This window comes from Glycine max, chromosome 4, assembly GCF_000004515.6.
Source record: "Glycine max cultivar Williams 82 chromosome 4, Glycine_max_v4.0, whole genome shotgun sequence".
NCBI lineage: Eukaryota > Viridiplantae > Streptophyta > Magnoliopsida > Fabales > Fabaceae > Glycine > Glycine max.
Window position 1 is genome coordinate 46,234,997 of NC_016091.4, and position 22,770 is coordinate 46,257,766.

The window sequence follows — 22,770 nt, forward strand, 5'->3', positions numbered from 1 at the left end:
ATTATGAACCAAATTCTTCAAATATAATATAAAACTACTGCGTAAAAAAGATAGTAAAAAATGTTGAAGGGTTACAGCCTCTTTTTTTATATAATGAAGGGTTTCAACCTCTCATTATAAAAACATTCCAGAGATGAAATAAAACTACAAAGCGTACACCACAAAAGGATAACCTGTTATGAAGAGTAAGACGTACTATGTTTGTATTTTTGTTTTTAAAATATGAAATTGTCAAGTGCTAAACAGAAAAAGATAGAAGTAAACAAGCATGAAGTTTCCTAACCCTTATGGTAAATACTAGTAGATGTTAAAGAGTATTTAACGGTGTTCTTTAAGTTTTAAGTCTCTTACCGTAATATATAACTAATAAATGTCGATTCCACTATTGGATTTGGAGAGGCGTGACATTTAAACTAAGTAATTACGATCGTTAAAGCAGAAAAGTGAGCCCAACCTTATCCGAAATTGAAAAGGCACCACAATACAAAGCAAGATTATGGAACAGAAAGCCTAAATTCTAGCAGCAAAATTGCAATAAAATGAAGTTAATGAACTATTAATACCAAACAAATTTTCCTCAAATTGTAGAACAATAAAGAACAAAGGAAACTGCTATTAGGATCGATTTAATGACTAGTAATAGTATGAATGAGGTTATAAATTTTAATTTTAATGTGACCATTGTATAAAATAAAAGCATGAACTATCAAAATTGACCGTTAATACATCATGTTTTTATTGTTTCAAAGAGTTAAAATTATTTCAAATAAATTTATTGCATATTTTAATATGTTGTAGATATTTTTTTATTGTCTCAAAAATAAAATAGAAACGTTTAACAATTTAAATTTAATTAGAATACACTCCGTGTGTAAAGATTAGTTATATTGCCATCCAATTAAATATTACCAAGTCTGATAAGTTTATTAGTTTTTATAATAATTATTTTAAAAATTATATGAGATTATTTTTAATTGATTGGGAGTATATTTTCTTACAATGTCTGTGTATAAGAAAAATTAAAACGTAAAACAAAAATAATGTTTATGACATTTAAAGATATGAGATCATCAGCAAAAAATAAAATAAAATAAAGATATGAGATAACTTATAGTATGTTTAATACACTTTTCAAAGTTATACGAATAGAGAGAATAATTATTCAAATAAAAAAAAGTAAAAGAAAAAGGTGATGCATTATACTGAGGCTCATTTTGTTTATCATGAGAGTATTTGCAAACTTTCTTGATAATTAAATTTTGTAAAAAAATCTGACGGATTATTTTCTTTTTAATTATGTTTTTTTATTTACAAGGTTCAGATTCAAATATCTTAAACACACAACATAACAATACAATAAAGAGTTAACAATTTTCAAGTGATTTTCTCTTGGGTTAATTAATTTTTCAGTTTCTCAATTTTTAAGATTTCAATTTTTATTCCTCAATCTTTTATCCAATTTTTAATCCTCCTTTAATTTTCTGTCATGATTTTTAGTTCTTTTTATTTTGATATTCTATTTTTAGTCTTTCGTTTATTTTTTATCACTCAAAATTTGTTTTTATTTTATCAATTTTTAGTCCCTTATTTATTTTATATTTAGGAAAAATTTTGAATAATAAAAAAATGATGGACTAAAAATGAACAATTTTTTTAAAAGAAACTAAAATGCTAACAAAAAATTAATAAATAATTAAAAGTTGCCCAAAAAAAACTTTGAAAAACTAAAAATTATAATATGAAAAAGCTAAAAGAATAAAAACTTAATTAACTCGTTTCTCCTGCATCTCATTTATACGGTTATACACTATTTTCATCGCATCATCTAATATTTTTCCGTTTCTCTTTTCTTTCTACCTCATTCCACTCCAATAAGGTGGTTGAATATCATTCCTCTGTCACCACACGCAACCCTCTAATGCATGCCATTCTTGTGAAGTGTATTAGTTATTGTCTTAAAAACGAAAGCCTCAACAAAATTGCCAATCACGAGAATAAATATAGTAGAAAAAAACCATCTTTATATAAAATGAGAGAATTTTATATGGGTCATATAATTAGACATGGATAATATAACTTCACATAATCTCTAAAAAAACATTGAAAAAAATTGTTCGAAACCTTCTTTAGAAAAGCATTATTTTACGAATAAACTTATCGTTACAAACTCAAATAAACTTATCGTTACAAACTCAACTTTACTCTGTGAATTTAGTGCAATTTTGAAATATATGCGTCATGCGGGGAAAGAGCTTTATTTTATCCCTAGCCATTGCACGAAAGAAATAAAATGGCTATGGCGTGAAATATTTAAAGGGCATCTGCTGAATATGAAAAGGTGCATATACTTTTATGAGTTTGTGGTCAATTATCTTTCTTTGACGAATCAGTGTATTTCTTTCTTTGACGAATCTCCAATTTCATTTTACCAACCAAATTCTTCTATGTGATAATTACAACATCGAGATATATTTGATATCTTATTCACGTCTTGTCACGTAAGATTTAACCATTTATACGGAACAAGAATATTAACAATTTACTTTAAAGCAATTGGTCTGATGTTAAATAAATTATTCAATATTCACATATTATTCGCGAAACACTTTTAATATGATAATATATTTATATTCAAACTAGCAGTGAGACCCTACATTGCACTTTTTTCATTAAAAAAAAACAAAGAATAAAAGGCAAGAAAGGGGGTAAAAGAAAAAAAAAATAACTTAAAAAAACTATTTAGCCAACACGTGGTGATGATTGAGTAGTTTTTGTTATATTATTGATTATTGATTAGTGCAGCACTAGTACTATCCCAGCGGCGATTGTAAAGTTTGTAGGGATGTTTAAAAATTACATAAATTAATATAGCCCAATATATTAAGTTACAGTCGTATCTTTGTATATTTGGAGCATTTTCACCAATGTTCCAATCAATATTCTTAATATTTATACCTCTCATAATACAAAAAAGAATGAAGTGTTCCCAAATTGATAGCAATATTAACATTTTAATGACTATTAATAGAAATGTCATATCCATGCTTATATTCTTTAAATTTGCACTTGTAACCGGTAGGTAAGTAGCATAGGACTTTAGTATTCCACCATTAACATATAGTAGCACAGATACATGAATAACGTACATGCACAATATATACAAACATACGAAATTTTTTGCATTTGCAAATTAAATTGCAAAGCTTAAACTTGGGGAGTGAGAGAGTCAACCTATGCAGCAAGCAAACAATAGGTTTAGAAGGTGCAGGTCACTGAGGAAAATAGCAAATGATTATAACTTAGTTACTAATAGATTTTGAGGTTTGACATTCCTATGGCAAACTCCTGGTACAGTATGGATATGATGGTGCTGTAAAGATCTAAAAATATTTCAAATGAAAAATTGAGGCAAAAAAAAAAAAAAAAAACCAAAACAAGCCATTATGCAAGTTGGGAAGGTAGTGTTTCCTGTCGTGGATAGGTGAGTAACTCGTAAAAACTTGTCATTGGGAGGGAAACAACAACTAGAAACGAATGTTAATACTTCGTAGGCTGAGGAGCAAAGAAGGAATTAGAACTTCTTTTTGCAAAAGATTCACTTTTTCTTAATAATGACTTTTTTTTAGTTTTTTAGGTATTTGTTTCGACTTTTCAAAATAACTAAAAGCTGAAAATAATATAAATTTAATTAAAATTAGAATTTTTTTTGAATATCTTATAAATCAACTATTTATTTGATTTTTTATAATTATAAAAAATAGATCTTTTTAAATTTCTTAAGAATGGTTACTAAATTATTTCACATTGTTGGATATTAGGTTGGTTCGGTGAAATTTAGGCCCAAAAAGTTAAATCTGAACCAAATTGAAATGTTTTTACCAAATGGGCTTGGTTTGGGTGAGTTGGTGTTGTGCGACCACGATTTCAACATGGCATTTGAATCCTACACCTCTCATTTTAAATCCTGCACCTACCAATTTTATAATATCCCTGAGCTATCGTGCAAGACTGCATTCCTTTGCTTGAGGCATTTTGCTTCCTCTTCCCGGGCATGCTTCTCCACGAGGTCCATCCACCCTTTTTTATTCCTCTTTATTGTGCATCATCGCTATTCTAGAATAAAAAAAATTCTTTATGAAAAAAATATTCCAGAATAGGATTTTTTCTATTATGAAATAGTTGTTCCGTAATAATAATACACTTCTTGAACAACTATTTCATGATAGAAAAAAATATTTTTGGAAAAATTATTTTAACATATGATTTTTTTCTATTATGAAATAGTTGTTCCATAATACATATATACTTTCATAAAAAAAAGCTTTAGATCAACGATTTTTTTTCTAGGTGTCATGTGACTCAGTGGTGTGTGGTGCTATTGTGTGTGAGGTGGTGCTGTTTTGATTTGTTGTTTTTGTGATGATGGGTGGTGTGTGGTGCAATGGTAGGTGACGTGTTGGATGGTGCACATTACTAGAGGAAGAAGACTAAAGATAGAGGACAAGACATTTTTATCCATTTAGTTTCCTTTAGGAGGTGTAAGATTCAAAATGGGAGGTGCGTGATTCAAATGCCTTTGAATGGATAGGTATTATCCATTCAAGCCAGCATTTAGGCTCAAAAAAGTATAATGTTTGGGCCAACTTTTAGGACCAAACTTTTTTTTCGGCTTTTTTGAACTTCTAACCATTTTTTTAAGTAACTAAGCATTTGACCATTAATTTTTGGTCTTACTAAGCTTCTAGGTAATTTTTTATCCAGCATTTAGGCCCAAAAAAGGTATAATGTTTGGGCCAACTTTTAGGACCAAACTTTTTTTTCCGGCTTTTTTGAACTTCTAACCATTTTTTTAAAGTAACTAAGCATTTGACCATTAATTTTTGGTCTTACTAAGTTTCTAGGTAATTTTTTATTCTTTCTCACAATTTTAATTTTTAAATGGATAATGATTTTGGATTTGACGTTTAATTGTATTGTTATGGCCTAAATGCCAATCATAATCATGTTTTAATTCGTTGATATTTTCCTTTATTGAAATTTTTAAATCTATTTGTGAATCAAGAACATAACACTCCCTAAGGATCCACCCATAATATAAGGTTCTTCTTTATTAAGTTCCTATATTGAAAAAACATTTTTTTAAAAGAAAATATATATTTAGGCTCAAGGTTAATTCAAAGGTTACATATACAAGTAGCATAACAACATAAATTAGATATTCCAGTAATTTTACAACTAGAATTGCCACATAACATAAAATTTGCTCTAGCACAATCTCGTTTTATTGGTCCTACGGGAAAGTTTGAGCAAAAGAGTATTTTGATTACAATAATAAAATGTCGAACCATTTGCTAATTTAAAGAAAGGGTACTCAAAATGAAAAGCTTTCCATCTTTGTATCGTAACAACTAGTGACCACTTTACTTCCAAAGGAAACAACCAACATTTAGAAGTCTTGTTTTTTTGTTTCATTATGCAATGGTGGCATTGTTGCAACATATATAAAAAGGACCTTCATAGAGGTTTTGAACCATACATGTATAGTCTTTAGAACAAGAAACCTTAACACAAGGAATAATGACCACGTCTAGGGTAGGGGACCTTAACAAATCTCCCACCATAGGAAATTTGATGCTTACAATTAATAATGTTCTTGATATAAATGTAGGACTATTGTGTGGATCTCCACATTGGATTAAATTAAAAAATAAAAATGAAAAATTGGTTTCGGCCTCTACCACCAAATCTCCATGATGTCATTGACATTGTTATAGCGCAGGTGCTCCAATGCCACCCCAACAACAAAAACCACCTTCTAGTGCTGCCACAACATGAAAAAACTTTGTAGACGTTATCGCACCAAAACCCAACACCTCTACTACCTGCCCCTTGCTTGCATCAACTACAATCCCCTTCTCCATGAAAAAGGCCCCAACAAACCTTTTGCCAACAACCTTAACACCAATGCCATCAACAAACAAAAATATATTTTTTACACTTTTATTTGGTAACTTAGATATGAAAACTTCAAAAACATTCCACACCACAAACAAAATAATTATTTTTCAAAGACAATTTCCATCATCAACAATTTTAGATCTAAAAAAGATAAGGCCAAAGCTAGAATCGCATTGTAAGGAATCTTAATGTGACTGCACCATTATCAACACACCACAACTGTAAATGCGACTCCACTGTCAACGCGGCTCCACCGTCACTGCAGTGATCCTTAATGGTAGAGAAGAAGAAAAACACAAACATAAGGATGAAAAGGCAAGTTCATTTCGTTCACTGGTGATTACAGGCAATCAACCTCTAAAGGTTGACGACGACATGGTTTGTTGTCAGGGAGGGAGTAAGTGCGAGAGGGATGCGGTGGCGAAGATGGTGGGCACGATTTAGTTCAAGAGGGATGTATGTGGTGCTACTTACTATTTTTTAAAATTTACTCCAGTATAAGCATGTCCACGGTACCCTCTCAGATATCTCGAAACCAGCCTATATTGGATGCACCAACTTACTTTCACATGGTGTGAGACTTGAAAGGCTTTCCCATGCTAGCTTGTGCCTAGGATCAAGAACTTTTAGGTGCTATATTCAGAGTTGGACACTTTTTAAAAACATGAGTTTGTTGGTTATGTACAAAGCACATTGGATTGTGTTGTCTAAAACGTTGGATGCTTCCATTATCAAGCGTGTGTTGAATGCCATATTTACAAAAGACATTAGATGCTATTATTACTTAATAACTATTTGGACACTATTTATAAAAGACACGTTTTTAGCTTGTCTAAGATAAAACAATATCCATTTTCACTTTTTCAACAATTAACATGTATGCATAGCTCAATAATTTTGTTAGATATCAAAATAGAACAACTTTTGTTATAATCAAACCTATGAGATTTTTAGCGGCATGACATCTCACACATCTTTAGTTCCAACATAGGCATGAGAGACTAAGAGTATGAAGTTAGAAAAGGCTTTGAAAGAGAGTTTTAGAGATTAGGGTTTCCTCCTCCAGTCTTCATATGTTCATTTTTTGGTTCCTTTTTTTGTTTTTTCAAATTTCAAAAATGAAATTTGAAATTTCATTTTGATTGTGGAGCGCTTTAGTTGTCTTATTTTTTAACACTAGAACGACTATATGTTTAAGGCTGAACTAGATTAGAAAAAGTCATTAAACAACATTCAATTCATAATTGAATTTTGTACCGTTAAAAATTATGTCTCATGCGCTGTCAGTCGGGTTAGTTTTCGATAAAATAAAATGACTAAAATGACCCGCTTGTGATAATCCTTTTGAGATTACATGTTTAAAGCTGAACTAGATTAGAAAAAGTCATTAAACAACATTCAATTTACAATTGAATTTTGTACCGTTAAAAAATATGTCTCATGCGCGGTCAGTAGGGTTAGTTTTCGATAAAATAAAATGACTAAAATGACCCGCTTGTGATAATCCTTTTGAGATTACAAGCTGAACTAGATTAGAAAAATTCATTAAATAACATTCAATTCACAATTGAATTTTGTAACGTTAAAAATTATGTCTCATGCTCAGTCGGGTTAGTTTTCGATAAAATAAAATGACCAAAATGACCCGCTTGTGATAATCCTTTTGAGATTAGAAGCTGAACTAGATTAGAAAAATTCATTAAATAACATTCAATTCACAATTGAATTTTGTAACGTTAAAAATTATGTCTCATGCGCTGTCAGTCGGGTTAGTTTTCGATAAAATAAAATGACTAAAATGACCCGCTTGTGATAATCCTTTTGAGATTACATGTTTAAAGCTGAACTAGATTAGAAAAAGTCATTAAACAACATTCAATTCACAATTGAATTTTGTAACGTTAAAAATTATGTCTCATGCACTGTCAGTCGGGTTAGTTTTCGATAAAATAAAATGACTAAAATGACCCGCTTGTGATAATCCTTTTGAGATTACATGTTTAAAGCCGAACTAGATTAGAAAAAGTCATTAAACAACATTCAATTCACAATTGAATTTTGTGCCGTTAAAAAATATGTCTCATGCGCTGCTGTCAGTCGGATTAGTTTTCGATAAAATAAAATGACTAAAATGACCCGCTTGTGATAATCCTTTTGAGATTACAAGCTGAACTAGATTAGAAAAATTCATTAAATAACATTCAATTCACAATTGAATTTTGTAACGTTAAAAATTATGTCTCATGCGCTGTCAGTCTGATTAGTTTTCGATAAAATAAAATGACTAAAATGACCCGCTTGTGATAATCCTTTTGAGATTACATGTTTAAAGCTGAACTAGATTAGAAAAAATCATTAAACAACATTCAATTCACAATTGAATTTTGTAACGTTAAAAATTATGTCTCATGCACTGTCGGTCGGGTTAGTTTTCGATAAAATAAAATGACTAAAATGACCCGCTTGTGATAATCCTTTTGAGATTACATGTTTAAAGTTGAACTAGATTAGAAAAATTCATTAAACAACATTCAATTCACAATTGAATTTTGTGCCGTTAAAAATTATGTCTCATGCGCTGCTGTCAGTCGGATTAGTTTTCGATAAAATAAAATGACTAAAATGATCCGCTTGTGATAATTCTTTTAAGATGACCTTTATCCGATTAGTCCTAACCTTGAGGACCATCCAAAATTTATTTCTTTTTTTTCTTCTCTATTCATATTTTTCAGGTTGGATTTGATTTGGGGTCTTTACCCACCCATTAGGCACCCTCCCCTTATTTATTCATCAAAAAATAAAAATAAAAACCACTAAATACACACATAGCTGTCCCTCCATTCGTCCCACACAAAGCACACAGGTCTTCATTCCTAAAGCCTCAACAACAACAACAAACCCGTGCGAGAAGGAGCAAGAGAGACAACACACAAAACAACACAACCCAATCGATATTTTCGGATTCTTAAAAAAATTGGAACGTACGAGGTGATGTTCGAATGGAGCCAAACGAGGAGAACGGAGGCAGTACGAGCAGGGAGGAACAGGAAGAGGCATTGGTGGCTTTGATCGAACACCGAACCCACGAAGTCAAAAACCTCCGTCACCGCATCGCTTATTATAAAACCCAGGTTTTCCCCTTAACCCTCCCCAGTCGTTTTGCCTTTTTTCTTTCGTCGTTTCGTCACTCCGTGCTAATACCACTACTTGTCTTCCAATGTTATTCTTCCATATTTGGGTTTATTATGTGTGTTATTGTGACTTCGAAGTGTTCGAACCAGAAAATAGTGTGTTTGTTCTAGCCTTAGGTTCAAGTTTGACTAGTTTTGTTCCTTCCACCAAAGAATGTGGTTGTTTATGTATAATGGACTGGATATTAAATTTTGTTATTTTTTTTAAATTGATGGAATCAAATTGAGTTTTAGCTTTTTTTAAATGGGAGAAAAGCGGAAAAGTATTGTTTTTATGCCATCTTTGAACTTAACTACTTTTGTCTGTTAAATGAAGTTCATTTCAGTTTAAAAACGTTTTAAAAAACGGTTCACAATGTTATTTCCAGTGCAACGTCAAGATTTTTTGGGATCTCCACAACTGTATCATGACTGCAGTTGGGGCTGCATTTGTACGCAATTTCCTGCAATGTCAAAGACAGCCGTGTGCAATTTAATACCGTTTTAGATATGCCTAGTAGTATTATTTACCTCATGAAAGGTGAACCTTTTATATTTGTTTCTAGTAACTACTTTGGTGTGCGGTCATTGTAATCTTGTCGTGACTTGATTCCAAATTTTCTTTCACATTAATTACCAAAGAAACCAACGTTTGCTTTGTAAGCAGTTATGTATTTTCCAATGTTCCTCAATGTGATTGCATTGCATATTTGTTTTCCGTTTGTTTTGGAGATTGTATTTTGGTTCCTCTTTTTCACTGTAATCTTGACACTGGATCCCTAGTTATGAACCTTGATGAATTTTCATTATTCATAGAATGACACCTGGCTTTAATGTGGTGCCTTATTCTTTTATTCCTAGTTGTTGGTGTTCCTGTGATAATTTTTTTTTCTTTGTTTTCCTTGTAATATGTCAAACATATAACCTGTACCTAGCTATTTTTTTTTAATCTTCACATGGATAATTATAAGCTGATTTTAAGTTTGGGAATCATGTGCAGCTTGATGAAGCGGAGAAAAGGTTGCAAGATTCTGAATCCAAATTGGCCCGCCTTCGAGGTCAAACAGTGTCATCTAGAAGTACCTTAGATGATGGAATCGAAACTTTGAAGACAAAGAGCAGATCAAGCAGTCCCATTGATAGAAACGAAGTTTCTACCAAAAGCCAACATCAATCTAAACCAGAACTTCTTATTCCTTCACTGAATCCAAAAATATCACAACCTGTATTGTTGCCAAAGTCTTCTTCAAAAGCTTCAATAACTTCCAGTTCTGAAGCCACTCCTGGAGTCCATAATTCTCCTATCACGGGTGGTAGCTCTAGGGGAAAATCTGACAAGTCTCAGAGTAATAGACTTTCTTCTGAGCAGCAAAAAACTGAAGTCAAGGAGAAAGGGACAAAAAGGAAATTTGGTAAGAAACTCATCTCTAGGATAACCTTCATTATTGATTTTATGTAGGTTTGGCTAATCCATTTATCATATCTAAAGGTCATGTGCTTCTGTCTGGGTCTATTGTCACTTTGTCAGTTATTGGCTTATTGCTGTCTTTTCATTTGAAGACTGCTTTTGCTTGTAATAAGATTCATAAGATTTTTCTGTGCTTTCCAGAACAAAAAGGACACAAGGAATTGATTCCTTTAGTACGCAAGAGTTCTTCACCAAGCTTGGTAACCTGTCAAACAAGCAACCACATCTCAAGTCAACACAAGAGGAAATTGCGGAGTATTGCTTTGTGTCCTGTGAATGATCAGCTTTTTGTGACTAGGTAATAGAATCATTTCATTTCTATTTTTTTTTTTGCTTTTAGCAGTATGCTTCACCTATCACTTTTCTTTTCCCAGCTTTTGGCCACAACAGGTAAATTGTTAAATTGCTTATAATGTTAGGGAATGATCAACTTAAAACGCGCATAAATCTACTCTTTTTTTTTAATTCATAGGAATATGTTAGATTACATTTGTCTTTACATTATCTTGTATTTGTTATTACATAGAAACTTATTATTCTGATTGATATTTAATTACCTAATAATCAGTAATTGATTGATATGTAATCAATACTAATTCTGATTTCTTCATTATAAATAAAGATGAGGCATGATCATCTAAGACACACAACATTACACAGTAAAACATTGTTATATGGTATTAGAGCTTAGGCTATTCGTGACACGGGAATAACAAAAGTCGTTCTCCATTGAGGACCTACTGTTCTTAGTGGACCTTTCTGCTTTGGCCATCGGCCAGCGACCTTTTCTCCTTTCCCGACAACTTTTCGGCAACCACCATCCACTGTCAATTATTCTACGGCCCACAGTTCTGACTTCTGGGGGACCTCTCTGCTTCTTGTCCTATATCCGACGACCTATTTCCACATTCTGGTGGACCTTTCTACTTGTCTCTTGTCTTCCAGTGACATGTTTCTGCATTCCAGTGGACTTTTATGCTCACTGTCCCTCTTTCCAGCGATTTTTCTCCTTTTCCGGCAGCTGTAGCCGCCCTCCGCCAGAGCTTTGGCGACCTTTCCGTCCAGTGACTGAGGTGGACAAAGGCCAGTTAGTTTCGGGCCATTCTGGGTTGTTTCATTTGCCAGGTCTTATTTTCCACACTTTGTTTTAATCACGTTTCGTGTTTCTGTTTTCATTTAAGATGACATCTGTTGGTTCTTGCCCTCTTTGCAGTGAATAATACTGCACGGCTGCTTTGCCCTCTTTTGGCAGACTTCTTGACACCTTCGACCACTGTCGCCTATCGCTGAAGATCATCACACCATTCACGTGTGCAACCAACTCAAAACACCGCCGTACACGGCCCCACGCAAGGCCCTGATGTGTGAAGTTCACGCACACGTCACATGACACATCTCCGGCCAACGTCACACTGATCTTCTCTCCCTCCGCCTCAAGGCATCCCCGGTGGATCTTTTTGCTTTTTTCATCGGTGAAGTGCATAGTCAACTCAAAATACCGCCACACGCGGCCCCATGCAAGGCCTTGGCGTGTGAAGTTCATGCACATGACACATGAGGCGTCTCTAGTGAACCACCTTTAGTTTCTATCAGGCAGTGTTGTTAAAAAGCGGCCATGGTGGTGCCATGGCGGAAAGGCGTGGTGGTTTTTTGAAAAAATGCCACCGAATAGCGGTGGCGTGGCGGGTTTCGAATGGCGGCGTCATGGCGGCCGCCATAGTCATGGTGGTCATTGCGGCAATTATGAATGAATGTCATGAATTGAGTAATTTTTATCATTTTTGAGAATTTTTATGCATATGGTGTACATTATATAAACTTTATAAAAAGAAATTCAGATACTGGCTATCCCACTGTAGAGATTTTGGAACCAGCCGCTAAATAGGATTTAAAACACTGGTAAAAGGCTGTTCTTGTTTTTTCCTGACATGATCTTTAGTGGTTCAAGACAAGAACTCTTATTTAATGGTTAGATATTTGACTATGTAAATATAACAACCGTGTAACTTTAGTCAGCTTTTGTCTTCAGTTTGAATTTCTCTCTTACGTAAGGTATGTTGCTGGTAATACAACATTGATATATTCTTTTGAGCCTGACACATGCTATCTTTTGGGGATTCATGCAGTGCTCTGGATGGAGTGGTCAACTTTTGGCAAGTTCAGGCTAAGGGGTATGCTCTAATTTGTCTTTCTGGTGGCACTTTGGCGAGTTTCTATTCTTATATTTTGTCATTTTCTGATGATGTTGATTATAAATAGGCTTAATCGAAATATATAATTTAAAAGGTGCAGTTTGGCTAATACTTATTTGGTTTTTGAACAAGCATAAATATATCTATGCTCCTATGGTGGCTCGTTCCATTTACTCATAGTCTATTATCTGCATCGGGCTTCCACTCAAGTTTTGGAGTAGAAAACTTTATGACTTTGAACTTCAAAATATTTCTTAAATTCATTCTCCTCTGTTATCTTGTTTTTCTTTTTTCCCATTTAAATGTAAACTTGACTTTTTGATGATTCTTTCCATTACCATTGGCACTCTGCCTCAGTTTTTGTAATATATTGGAGTGGAAAACATTATACCTAAACTTCAAAATGTTTTAAAGATGACCTAACCATGTTATCTAATTTACATTTTCTTTTCCCCCATCTTTAATTTTGTAGAGCAGGAGCCTCTCGTCTTAGCACTACCGATTGTGCATCCCAAAAGCAGAGGAGATGGCCAGAAGATTTAGCTTGGCATCCAGAGGGAAACAGCCTATTTTCAGTATACAGTGCTGATGGTGGAGACTCTCAAGTATCGATTACAAATTTGAATAAAGGACAAGGGGTAAGGTTTTTGACACAAATATCCTGGCATAAAAAAAAACTGTGTTTGGGTTTCTTTTATTTTTTATTGGTATTGATGTATGCAAATTACTTGTATGTCATTGGCAGGGAGAACGTGTAAAATTCTTAGAGGACAAGCCGCATGTTAAGGGAATTATCAATGGCATTGTTTTTATGCCCTGGGAAAATACATGTTTTGTAACTGGTGGAAGTGACCATGCTGTTATTCTTTGGAATGAGCAGGATGATGAGAAGTGGAAGCCAAAGGCATTGCACAGGAATCTTCACTCATCTGCTGTAATGGGAGTTGCTGGTATGCAGCAGAAGCAGATGGTGTTGTCGGTTGGTGCAGACAGGAGAATATTTGGGTATGATGTACGTGTAGGAAGAGCAGATTTCAAGCATCAGGTTGATAGTAAATGCATGAGTGTCCTGCCCAATCCATCTGACTTCAATTTATTCATGGTTCAAACAGGGTAAATTAAGTCCTCTTTGTTAAATGTGTTTCTTTAGTTTCCACAAGCTTAGCTTTGTACAGAGTTTATAACATCCTGATTTTTCAAGTTTTTGTCTGTCTTGAGCCTTGAATGTTTGGTTTTGGGGAAAATTAATTATGTTTATTTGAAAACAGTAATATAAGATATGGTCTGAAAGTTTGAACCCTAGATGAAATTGCTTGCATTATTACTTTGTTTGCTAAAGTTCAATAAAAAGATTCTCATTGTTATGTCTCAGTCAGTGCACTTTATGGAAATGAAAGCAAAAAGGATTGTGTTTGGTACCCCCAACCTGAAACTCCCACACAACTGATGGTTCACAACCACCATTCTGTAATATTTTGCCTTTTTATATCTCTTAATTGAAAGCAATGAAATCTTTATGAAAGACAGAAATATTGTTACAGAATGTGAGGAAGGATTTTGTGGTTAGTGATGCACGTCCTTGGCCTATGGAGTATGGACTTGGTTCTATTCATGAAATATGCTTGAAATATTAGGATGTAGGAAACTTCAATGCACCAGTGAGACAGACATTTAGGCCTTTTTTCTGCTTTGTGAGCAACGATAGAAAATTAAGATAATTACCAATAATTCGGCAGGTGCATCTCTCGGACTTTTTAATCTAGAGAATGATAAATCCACTCAAAGTTGAATGTGAGGATGAGTGCACATTTTAACTGTTCTAGTTAAGAAATGGAAATTCCCTTCTGCTATTCATAGTCTGCGTTGGAATATTGTAAAGTCATAAGCTACTAACTTGATAAATAGTTTTGATTGATATTTTGGACATTAAATTCAGTACAAGAATCTGCCTTCAAGATGGGAACATAATAATAATATAATACTTTGTTTCCGTTTGAGGCCAAAATTGTTCTTCTATTGCTATTCCTTGGTATCCTTTGGCTGCATGTTCGTCTATAGTATATTAACTACTTTTCATTCTATCAGGACGCACGAGAGGCAGCTTCGGTTGTTTGATATCAGATTGAGGAATACAGAACTTCATGCTTTTGGATGGAAGCAAGAAAGCAGTGATTCTCAATCAGCTCTGATAAATCAGGCTTGGTCTCCTGATGGACATTATATAACATCTGGGTCTGCAGATCCTGTGATTCACATATTTGATATAAGGTATACTGCTCACAAGCCTTCCCAATCTATAAGAGCGCATCAGAAACGAGTCTTCAGAGCCATGTGGCTTCAGTCTATTCCTCTTGTCATTTCCATATCATCTGATCTCAACATTGGACTGCACAAGGTTTACTCTTGAACCTCTTGCCAATGACTCAGACCATCACTGCTCTCCACACATTTGTTGGTGCTGAGTATGTAGTTTTTTTTTTTTTTTCACCTGGGATTTTTAGGAGATAATATTATTTTTTTTATGTGTGGAGTTTTGTGGCAACTTGAAACGAGTAAAGGAAGGAATTTATCTGAAAAATGCCGAAGAAGCAAGAAAATTTTGGTTGGTAAAAGCCTGCTCAGTTGCTGGCATGGTGTATTTTATTGTTGTTTTTAAGGTTAAGTATATACTTTCCCTTTGTTTTTTAAAGCAAGGGAAAGTATAAGTTGTTTTGTGGTTTTATTAATTTTTTAAAATGCTAAAATATTAAGAAGCATTATTTGTATTTTTTATAGTCAATTTATTTAGAACTAAACAAGAACCTTAATAAGTCCTGTGATTAGTATTTAAATTTGACTTTTTTTTACAAATAAACAATGCATTTTAATTGTTTCAATTGATCTTTAAATACGATCTTTTTTACAAATACATTCTTTCAACTTTGATTGTATTTAATTGATTTGTTTTATCCTTTCTACAAATAGGGTCTCCAGAGAAGTTGGAATTCAATCACTAAATGGAGAATAAATTTCAATTGACTATTTACCATTTTACCATATGTTTCAGTCATTTATTAGTTTTTGTTATAATTCTCTTTTCCAAACATATCTACGTCATAGAAAATTTGAAGGATTAAATATATTTGTAGCAGATTTCTGAAAATGGTATCGGACTGGTTGTACAGCGGTGAACGTTTTTCAAAACATACAAACAATAATAACGATCTTATTTCATGTGGTGGCAGTTTATATAAATCACACATCGTCATTTAATTGGATTAAAAATTAAAATTTCAGAAATATTATTCAACCTACTAAAACTTATAAACATGATAGAAAATTTGAAGGTTTAATTACTGTGTCTTTGAACTTTTAGTAAATTTTTAATTAGGTTTATAAACTTTTTTTTGTTTTAATTGAATTTTTGAACTTGTATTCATTTATTTTAAGTAGGGACCTAATTAAATAAACAAATACCAGTATATTAATTTAACCAAAAAAATATTTATTTTTTTAAAATATTTTTCTTTACACAAATTAAGAAAAATAATTAATTTAAGACAATAGTATTTATAAGGGTCAATTTTATTAAAATATTTGTTTCCTTTATTCTTAATTTCTATAAATGCATAATTAAGCAACACTCAAATTTAAGTTTTAATATTTCATTGATAATATATGATTTCTTTTTATGGTGTATAATCATCATACCATTTGAACCCATATATATATATATATATATCCAAACTTTTCCCCACTATGTCAACATTAGATATTTCTTTTTAATACTAAAATAACAATCAATATAAAACGTGGGAATAGTATAGTGTATTCTCAGTGAAGTCAAATCCAGTTAACTCTAATTAATTATTAATTGAAGGAATGAAATCTTATCCATGACAATGTCACTAGAAAGAACCCAATTGTGGGACGAGTATTAGTGTCTTTATATTAACACGTATCCGTTAAGTAAATTCTCTAATTTAACTTTGTGTATAGCTAAACCTCTACAAATTAATAATCTCTAAAGCAATATTTTTTTCGATCCCAAGCCCAACTCTGAACAATTTACAAAATTAGTAATATCGATAAATTAATAAACACCAATTTGGAAATACACTATATAAATATACAGTCCAGTCAATATCATAAATCTACTCATCTACAATTTAGCTTGGAATTAAGGTTGGTTTGTCTCTTGATATTTAAATTTAGGTAAATTTCATATATAATATTTTCATTATATTTAATTTTTTTTTACCAGTACATTTAAAAGTTTTAACATCCTATTTTCAAACTATAACACAACAAATTATAAAGATTTGTTATTGGTAACGTATGTTTCCTTTTGCATGATTTTCTATATTAAGTATTCAAAAATTAGTATTAAATTAAATCTATTTTATTTAAATTCTTATTAATTCCCGTGATACATATTTCTATGGATAACAGCTAATTATATATGTCAAAGAATAATTTATTTACTAAGAAAATAATATTTAATTCCCCTGTACTAGTAATAATCACACATTAGAAGCATGATTAGAGGAACATCACACAATACAGGCACCGTTAAGGTTAGAAAAAAAAAAAAGAGTAAGACTTAGAAATGTTAGTAATTTATTTTTTAATGCAATTTTTTAGTATACTCTAAATCACAAGATTTTTTTATTAGACGAGTTTCAATCACAAATTACAATTTTATAATTTTTAATGAATAATTTTTTACTAGAATTTTAATGAATAATAAAAACATATTTTAATAAAAAAAAAAGTATTATAAACTCACTGCATTCCTATTTTCTACTGCTCTTTGAAGCTGAAGCGAGTATGAGACCCAAGTTTTGTTTTAACCCATAGAAGAAGAAGGGAAGGGTTAGCGAGTAACTACTACTACTGTCACTGTAAGATATTCATATTCTTACTATTCTCTCTACACTCACTGAGTTCAGTTGGGTTGGCTTCCCCGTTTTATTTAAGCAACCCCCTCTCATTTTCTCTCTTTCATAGCTTTGCGTGAAAAATGCCATTTTTATTTTCGCTTATTCACTGTAATTGTTATGTATATGCGTTCTTCCTCATACCCTACTTCTCTATTCTCTACGTTTTATTTATTTGAAACATTTGCAGTTTGATTTTGAAATTCATATAAGGGTTTCTTTACCCCTAATGCATCTTTCTTACGCTACTGTGACACACAAGCAAATTTAACCAACCTGCACATATAAATGAATAATCATGCTCTTACTTTTACGGCTAGGATCATGAAATAATGAATTTATTCTTTTGTTGGCATGCAATCACTGCATATCATTTCGTGATTTGAATAATCAAATATTCACAATCTGCTGATAAGTTATGTAGTGACTCAATGGAAGGTGAAGAGGTGTTGGATGTGGACATTCAGGAGGAGAAGCTTTCTGGCTTTATTTTCATGTGTAATAGAATTACAAAACCGGAGTGCTACTGTTACCGAGTTTTCGGGCTTCCTGCTGGGAGAAAGGATGTTGTTGAGAAGATCAATCCTGGGACATACCTTTTTCTGTTTGACACTGATGTCAAGCTTCTCTATGGCATATACATGGCAACCTCGACTGGGAAGCTAAACATAGAACCATTAGCTTTTTGTCAGAAATTCCCTGCTCAGGTGAACCTTTACATCGTCGATGATGCACACAGAAAGAAACCTGACCACGCTGTAAAAATCACATCTTCTGTCATGATTGGTAGTTTTGAGGGAATATTGTTAGCATCAATGATGTTTCCTGTAAATGGCACAAAGAAACAAAGTAGTTATTTTTCAATGCATATGTAATATGTCATCTATGGAGTTATTTTCTTCCCAAACTATCCACTCTTTAACAGTTTTACCATTGCCTGATTATGATAAAATTTCCTTTTTCTCTAACCTATTAATTTGGCTATTTCTTAATTTAGCCAGTTGAAAGAATTATTGATGCTTCAGGAGGTGTATAACTTGCCTGCTGGGTGTTAATTTCTTAATTTGCTTGTGGAGGTGGATACATATGGAGGAATATAAATTGGTTCTGAATGGTTCTTCTGGTGTGTTTGGAAATCATATGGAGGAATTATTGATGCTGGTTGTTTTTATTGATTTTCTAATTTTTCCTTGTTTTGGTCAATGCTTATTCATTTTGCAAGTCATATAGTTAGTTGAGGCTTTAAGTTTTTGGCATGAGACCAGTAGGCGTCTCTGATAACTTGCTGTACTCAAAATTACACTGACATCAAATGCACTGTATCTGTTGATGCTTTATTTTTCTTTTATCATTTGCCTCTTTAATTTTTTCGATTTTGTTCAGGTGCAATTCAAAATTTACAAAGACTGTTTACCCTTGCCAGTGAATTGCTTTAAACATGCCATTCGAGATAATTACCAGAAAGGCTCCAACAAATTTAATCCTGAACTCAATATTAGACAAGTATGTTTCATTTTGATCAATCACAAAGTGATTTTAGTTTCAATTGTTCAGTCTTCTTTTCTTTTCTTCTTTGCCTCTTGTGTGAAAGAAACTCATGAATACTAGATTTCTTTATTTGGAATTTATTGTTATGTTGCAGGTAAGAAGTCTAATAGAATTGTTTCGCCCATTACATGAATTGCCAATTGCACCTGGACGTCCTTTTATACAGAAACCAATGAATATTGTTTATCATCAGATATCAGAGCCACCCATTTCGGAGGGTGCATTTTTGTCTAGGATGTCACCCAATCAAGCTCCAAGGCTGTTGAACTATAAACATGTAAATGAACTCAGGAAGCCTACTGGTTGTGCCTATCCTGTTCATAATGTTATGCCTTATTCAGCTGCAGCACAGCTTGTGGCATCCCAAGGTTCAACGAATCAGCTTTATTACCCTGCAAGTACACTTGCTCTGGAGGGTACTTATGCACCTGGGATAGGCAGCAGTCATACTCAACCACTACCAGATCCTCAATATTCACATCAAACTATCCTTAACCCACAACCTGAATTTCATTCTTCCCTGATGAACAGCGGTCATGCTCAGCAATTGCAAGAGTCTCAAGATGCACATCATAACATCATACATCCCCAATCTGAATTTCATTCTTCACTGATGGCTATGGGTAGCAGTCATACTCAATCACTGCAAGGTCCTCAATATCCATATCAGAGTATCCCAAACCCATCACACGAGTTTTATACCCCAGTGGCAAATGCAGGCAGCAGTCAACCCCAGTTGTCACGGGATACTCACTATACACACCAGAATATCCTAAACTTGCAACCTGATGCTTATTCCACCATGGCGAATACAGGCAGTAGTTATGCTCAATTATTGCCAGATCCCCAACACACACATCAGAATGCCCAAAATCCTCAGCCTGATTCCAATTCTTCCTTGGTGAATATGAGCCATGCCACTGTCACGATGCAATTGCATACTGTGTCATCTTTATATCATCCATATGTTCCTCAAGAAGTTGCACCTTCCATGTATTCATCGCAATGGTATGTTTCAACTTCATTCTAATTTAATTCAGCATCCTTTGTTTGGCATAGGGATTCTTATTAATTGTCATGACTTCAACAAGGAGATGATTCATTGACTGAAGCTATGATGTTCAAGATTCCAGAGGAGAAATTGCTCCATTATAAATTTTTATATTTATAATTGTTTGCTGAACAAGCATACTTGGTCATGTGCTTACTGCTTGGCATTTTGTCAATATCTCATGCCTCCGCTGTCGCCCAGATCTGGAGCCACACAAGGCAAGTGGTCAACAAACTGGAATGGGATAGACCTGAACTCAGCAAATTCAAACTCTTAGTACCTAATCATTTTTTCACTTAAATATTGCATTTTGCTGCCTTCTGAGTATATAAAGGCGCCATATATACTGTTTAATTAGTGATGTTCAATTACCCTTTTTGGTAGGGGTGTTTATAAACTGATTCGATCTATTGAGAACTGAAAAAATTGATCCAAAAAATTGAAAATAAAAAATTGAATAGACCGAAAATTTTAATTTGGTTGGATTAGATTTGATTTAAAAAATTGGTCTAATTCAATCCAAATCGAAATTATATACATATATATATATATATATATATATATATATATATATATGTGTGTGTGTGTGTGTTTTCACAAATTTATGTCACTCACGTTTATATTATTCTTATACATTTATTTTTATATACCTATTTATGAAAAATATATTTAAAGATAAATTTTTAATAACTATTTGAGTTTAGATGCATAATTTAGTTGTCAAGTTATGTAAATTTTTTTTTGTAATGTATATATTTAGAAATTTATATTATTATAAGTTATATAATAATAGATAAATGAAATATTTAATGTTTTAAATAATCTTTTATTATATATTTTATTATTTATTTAGTATATTCCAAAAAAAAAATAAAGTAAGATTAGAGTTGAAAATTGATCCAATTCAGATCCAATTATTAGATCAGATTAAAATTTCAAAATTTTTTTATATTATTATTCAATTTTAGACAAAAAGGTAAGTAGTAGATACCATAATTCAACATATAAACACTCAGATGACTATTTGCGAAGTAAATGCACTGTTTACAGCATTGATATTCATCTGAGAGCTTTGAGTAACAAGCTGTATATATAAGTTATATTTATAAACCCCAAACAACCGTAAAAACTTATTTAGATGCAGTCACTGACTCACTGCAACTGCAAGGGATATCGTATGGTATGTCTCTATTCTTCTTTATATTTCAAGGTCACTGGTCTTTATGCCCCTTTTTTTGTTTTATTCTTCCAACCAATACAGTATGAAGCTTGGCACTGAAGAAAATATCAGAGATATATACAATACAAGTAACAAAATCTCTAGCAAGTTTGGTCTCTTCACTTAACAGAAAGCCATGAAAAATTCAACTATTGATTGTGTAAATAAACCAGAATTAACTGATTTGCTTATATATACATGCATGCTCGGTTTGAGAAAAGGCATTTTCATGTAAACCATAGTTCATAGAACAAATAACTCTTCATAGAGCTCATACAAAAGTGACCACATCATAACATTCCTCTTCATCAAAGTTCCAGATCAATGTTGAATACTCATCCTTTCAAAATAGAAATTATTGTTACAAATTTTCGCAAAAGTTTAAAACTGTGTAGGTATGAAAACGAAGCCAATTATTCAAATATTTGTCATGAAAACGGAAAGGAAGGTTACCTTAGGAGTAGCAATAGAATGGATTCAGAGAAGGAAAGAACTCAATACAAAATAAAAGGGTTTCAGATAAACCAATATACCAAAAAAAATTGTTCTTTTTTACAAAAATAACATATTTTAGACCCAATGAAATACTTATTCTGCTTACCCACAATTGCAGAACAAAGAAAATTGACACATCCTGATCCCCTCCAAGCCTTATGAAAGAAAAAAGAGAAAAAAAAGATTAAATAACAAAGAAAGAATCAAATAGTTTCTTGTAGCTACCCAGACTCAGATCACACCATCGAAACAACCCATTATGAAATGAAAATTCTTTATGTGAATAGTTCCCTCTTAAGATACGTATCACGTTTCCCAGAGGAAATATAAGGAAGTTGAAAATAAAATCCATCAAAATTTCATTTCCTAGAGCACATAGTAGCGCACACCATCTAATTCTCTTATGCCAAGCTTTATGTGAATGTTCATATTCTTCGGTGCATCACAAGGAGAAAAAGTTGTGAAGTCAGACAATTCTTTGTTGCAATAAAAATCTGTTAAAAGCCGACTTTGAGAATAAAGCTACTTCAACAAATCAAATATCTGTGTAAAAAACAATTAAAAAAGTGCATATAATAAGTGGAAAGTAATTAACAAAAATTAATAATCAACAAAAGCATATTAAGAACCTCAGTCTTATTCACAGTGACTTCCTTTGTTGAGCCCAATTTTTTATTCCAAGGATCTACAATGTACTAAAGCTCATTTCTGTGGAATATGGAGTCACAACAAGATCACAGTGATTATAAA

The 22,770-nt window shown here is 32.6% G+C and overlaps 2 protein-coding genes across 11 annotated transcripts; both read left to right on the plus strand.

Moving 5' to 3' along the window:
* Nucleotides 1–8,763: 8,763 nt before the first annotated feature.
* On the plus strand, nt 8,764–15,426 carry LOC102662882 (U5 small nuclear ribonucleoprotein 40 kDa protein). Its single transcript, XM_006578671.4, has 7 exons — nt 8,764–9,089; nt 10,129–10,540; nt 10,738–10,894; nt 12,723–12,767; nt 13,261–13,426; nt 13,534–13,901; nt 14,874–15,426. The coding sequence occupies exons 1-7, from the start codon at nt 8,958–8,960 to the stop codon at nt 15,193–15,195; spliced, it is 1,602 nt and encodes a 533-aa protein (XP_006578734.1). The 5' UTR covers nt 8,764–8,957; the 3' UTR covers nt 15,196–15,426.
* A 2,148-nt stretch (nt 15,427–17,574) lies between these two features.
* LOC106798439 (uncharacterized) lies at nt 17,575–20,775 on the plus strand. 10 transcript variants are annotated; one of them, XM_041014970.1, is made up of 5 exons: nt 17,575–17,671; nt 18,132–18,465; nt 19,091–19,210; nt 19,350–20,263; nt 20,347–20,775. In XM_041014970.1, the coding sequence occupies exons 2-5, from the start codon at nt 18,139–18,141 to the stop codon at nt 20,351–20,353; spliced, it is 1,368 nt and encodes a 455-aa protein (XP_040870904.1). In that variant the 5' UTR covers nt 17,575–17,671; nt 18,132–18,138; the 3' UTR covers nt 20,354–20,775. The 10 variants fall into 10 exon arrangements, with proteins under 10 accessions (XP_040870904.1, XP_040870908.1, XP_040870910.1 ...); XM_041014974.1 differs by having other exon boundaries at nt 18,132–18,414; XM_041014976.1 differs by having other exon boundaries at nt 18,132–18,414; nt 20,508–20,775.
* Nucleotides 20,776–22,770: the final 1,995 nt, after the last annotated feature.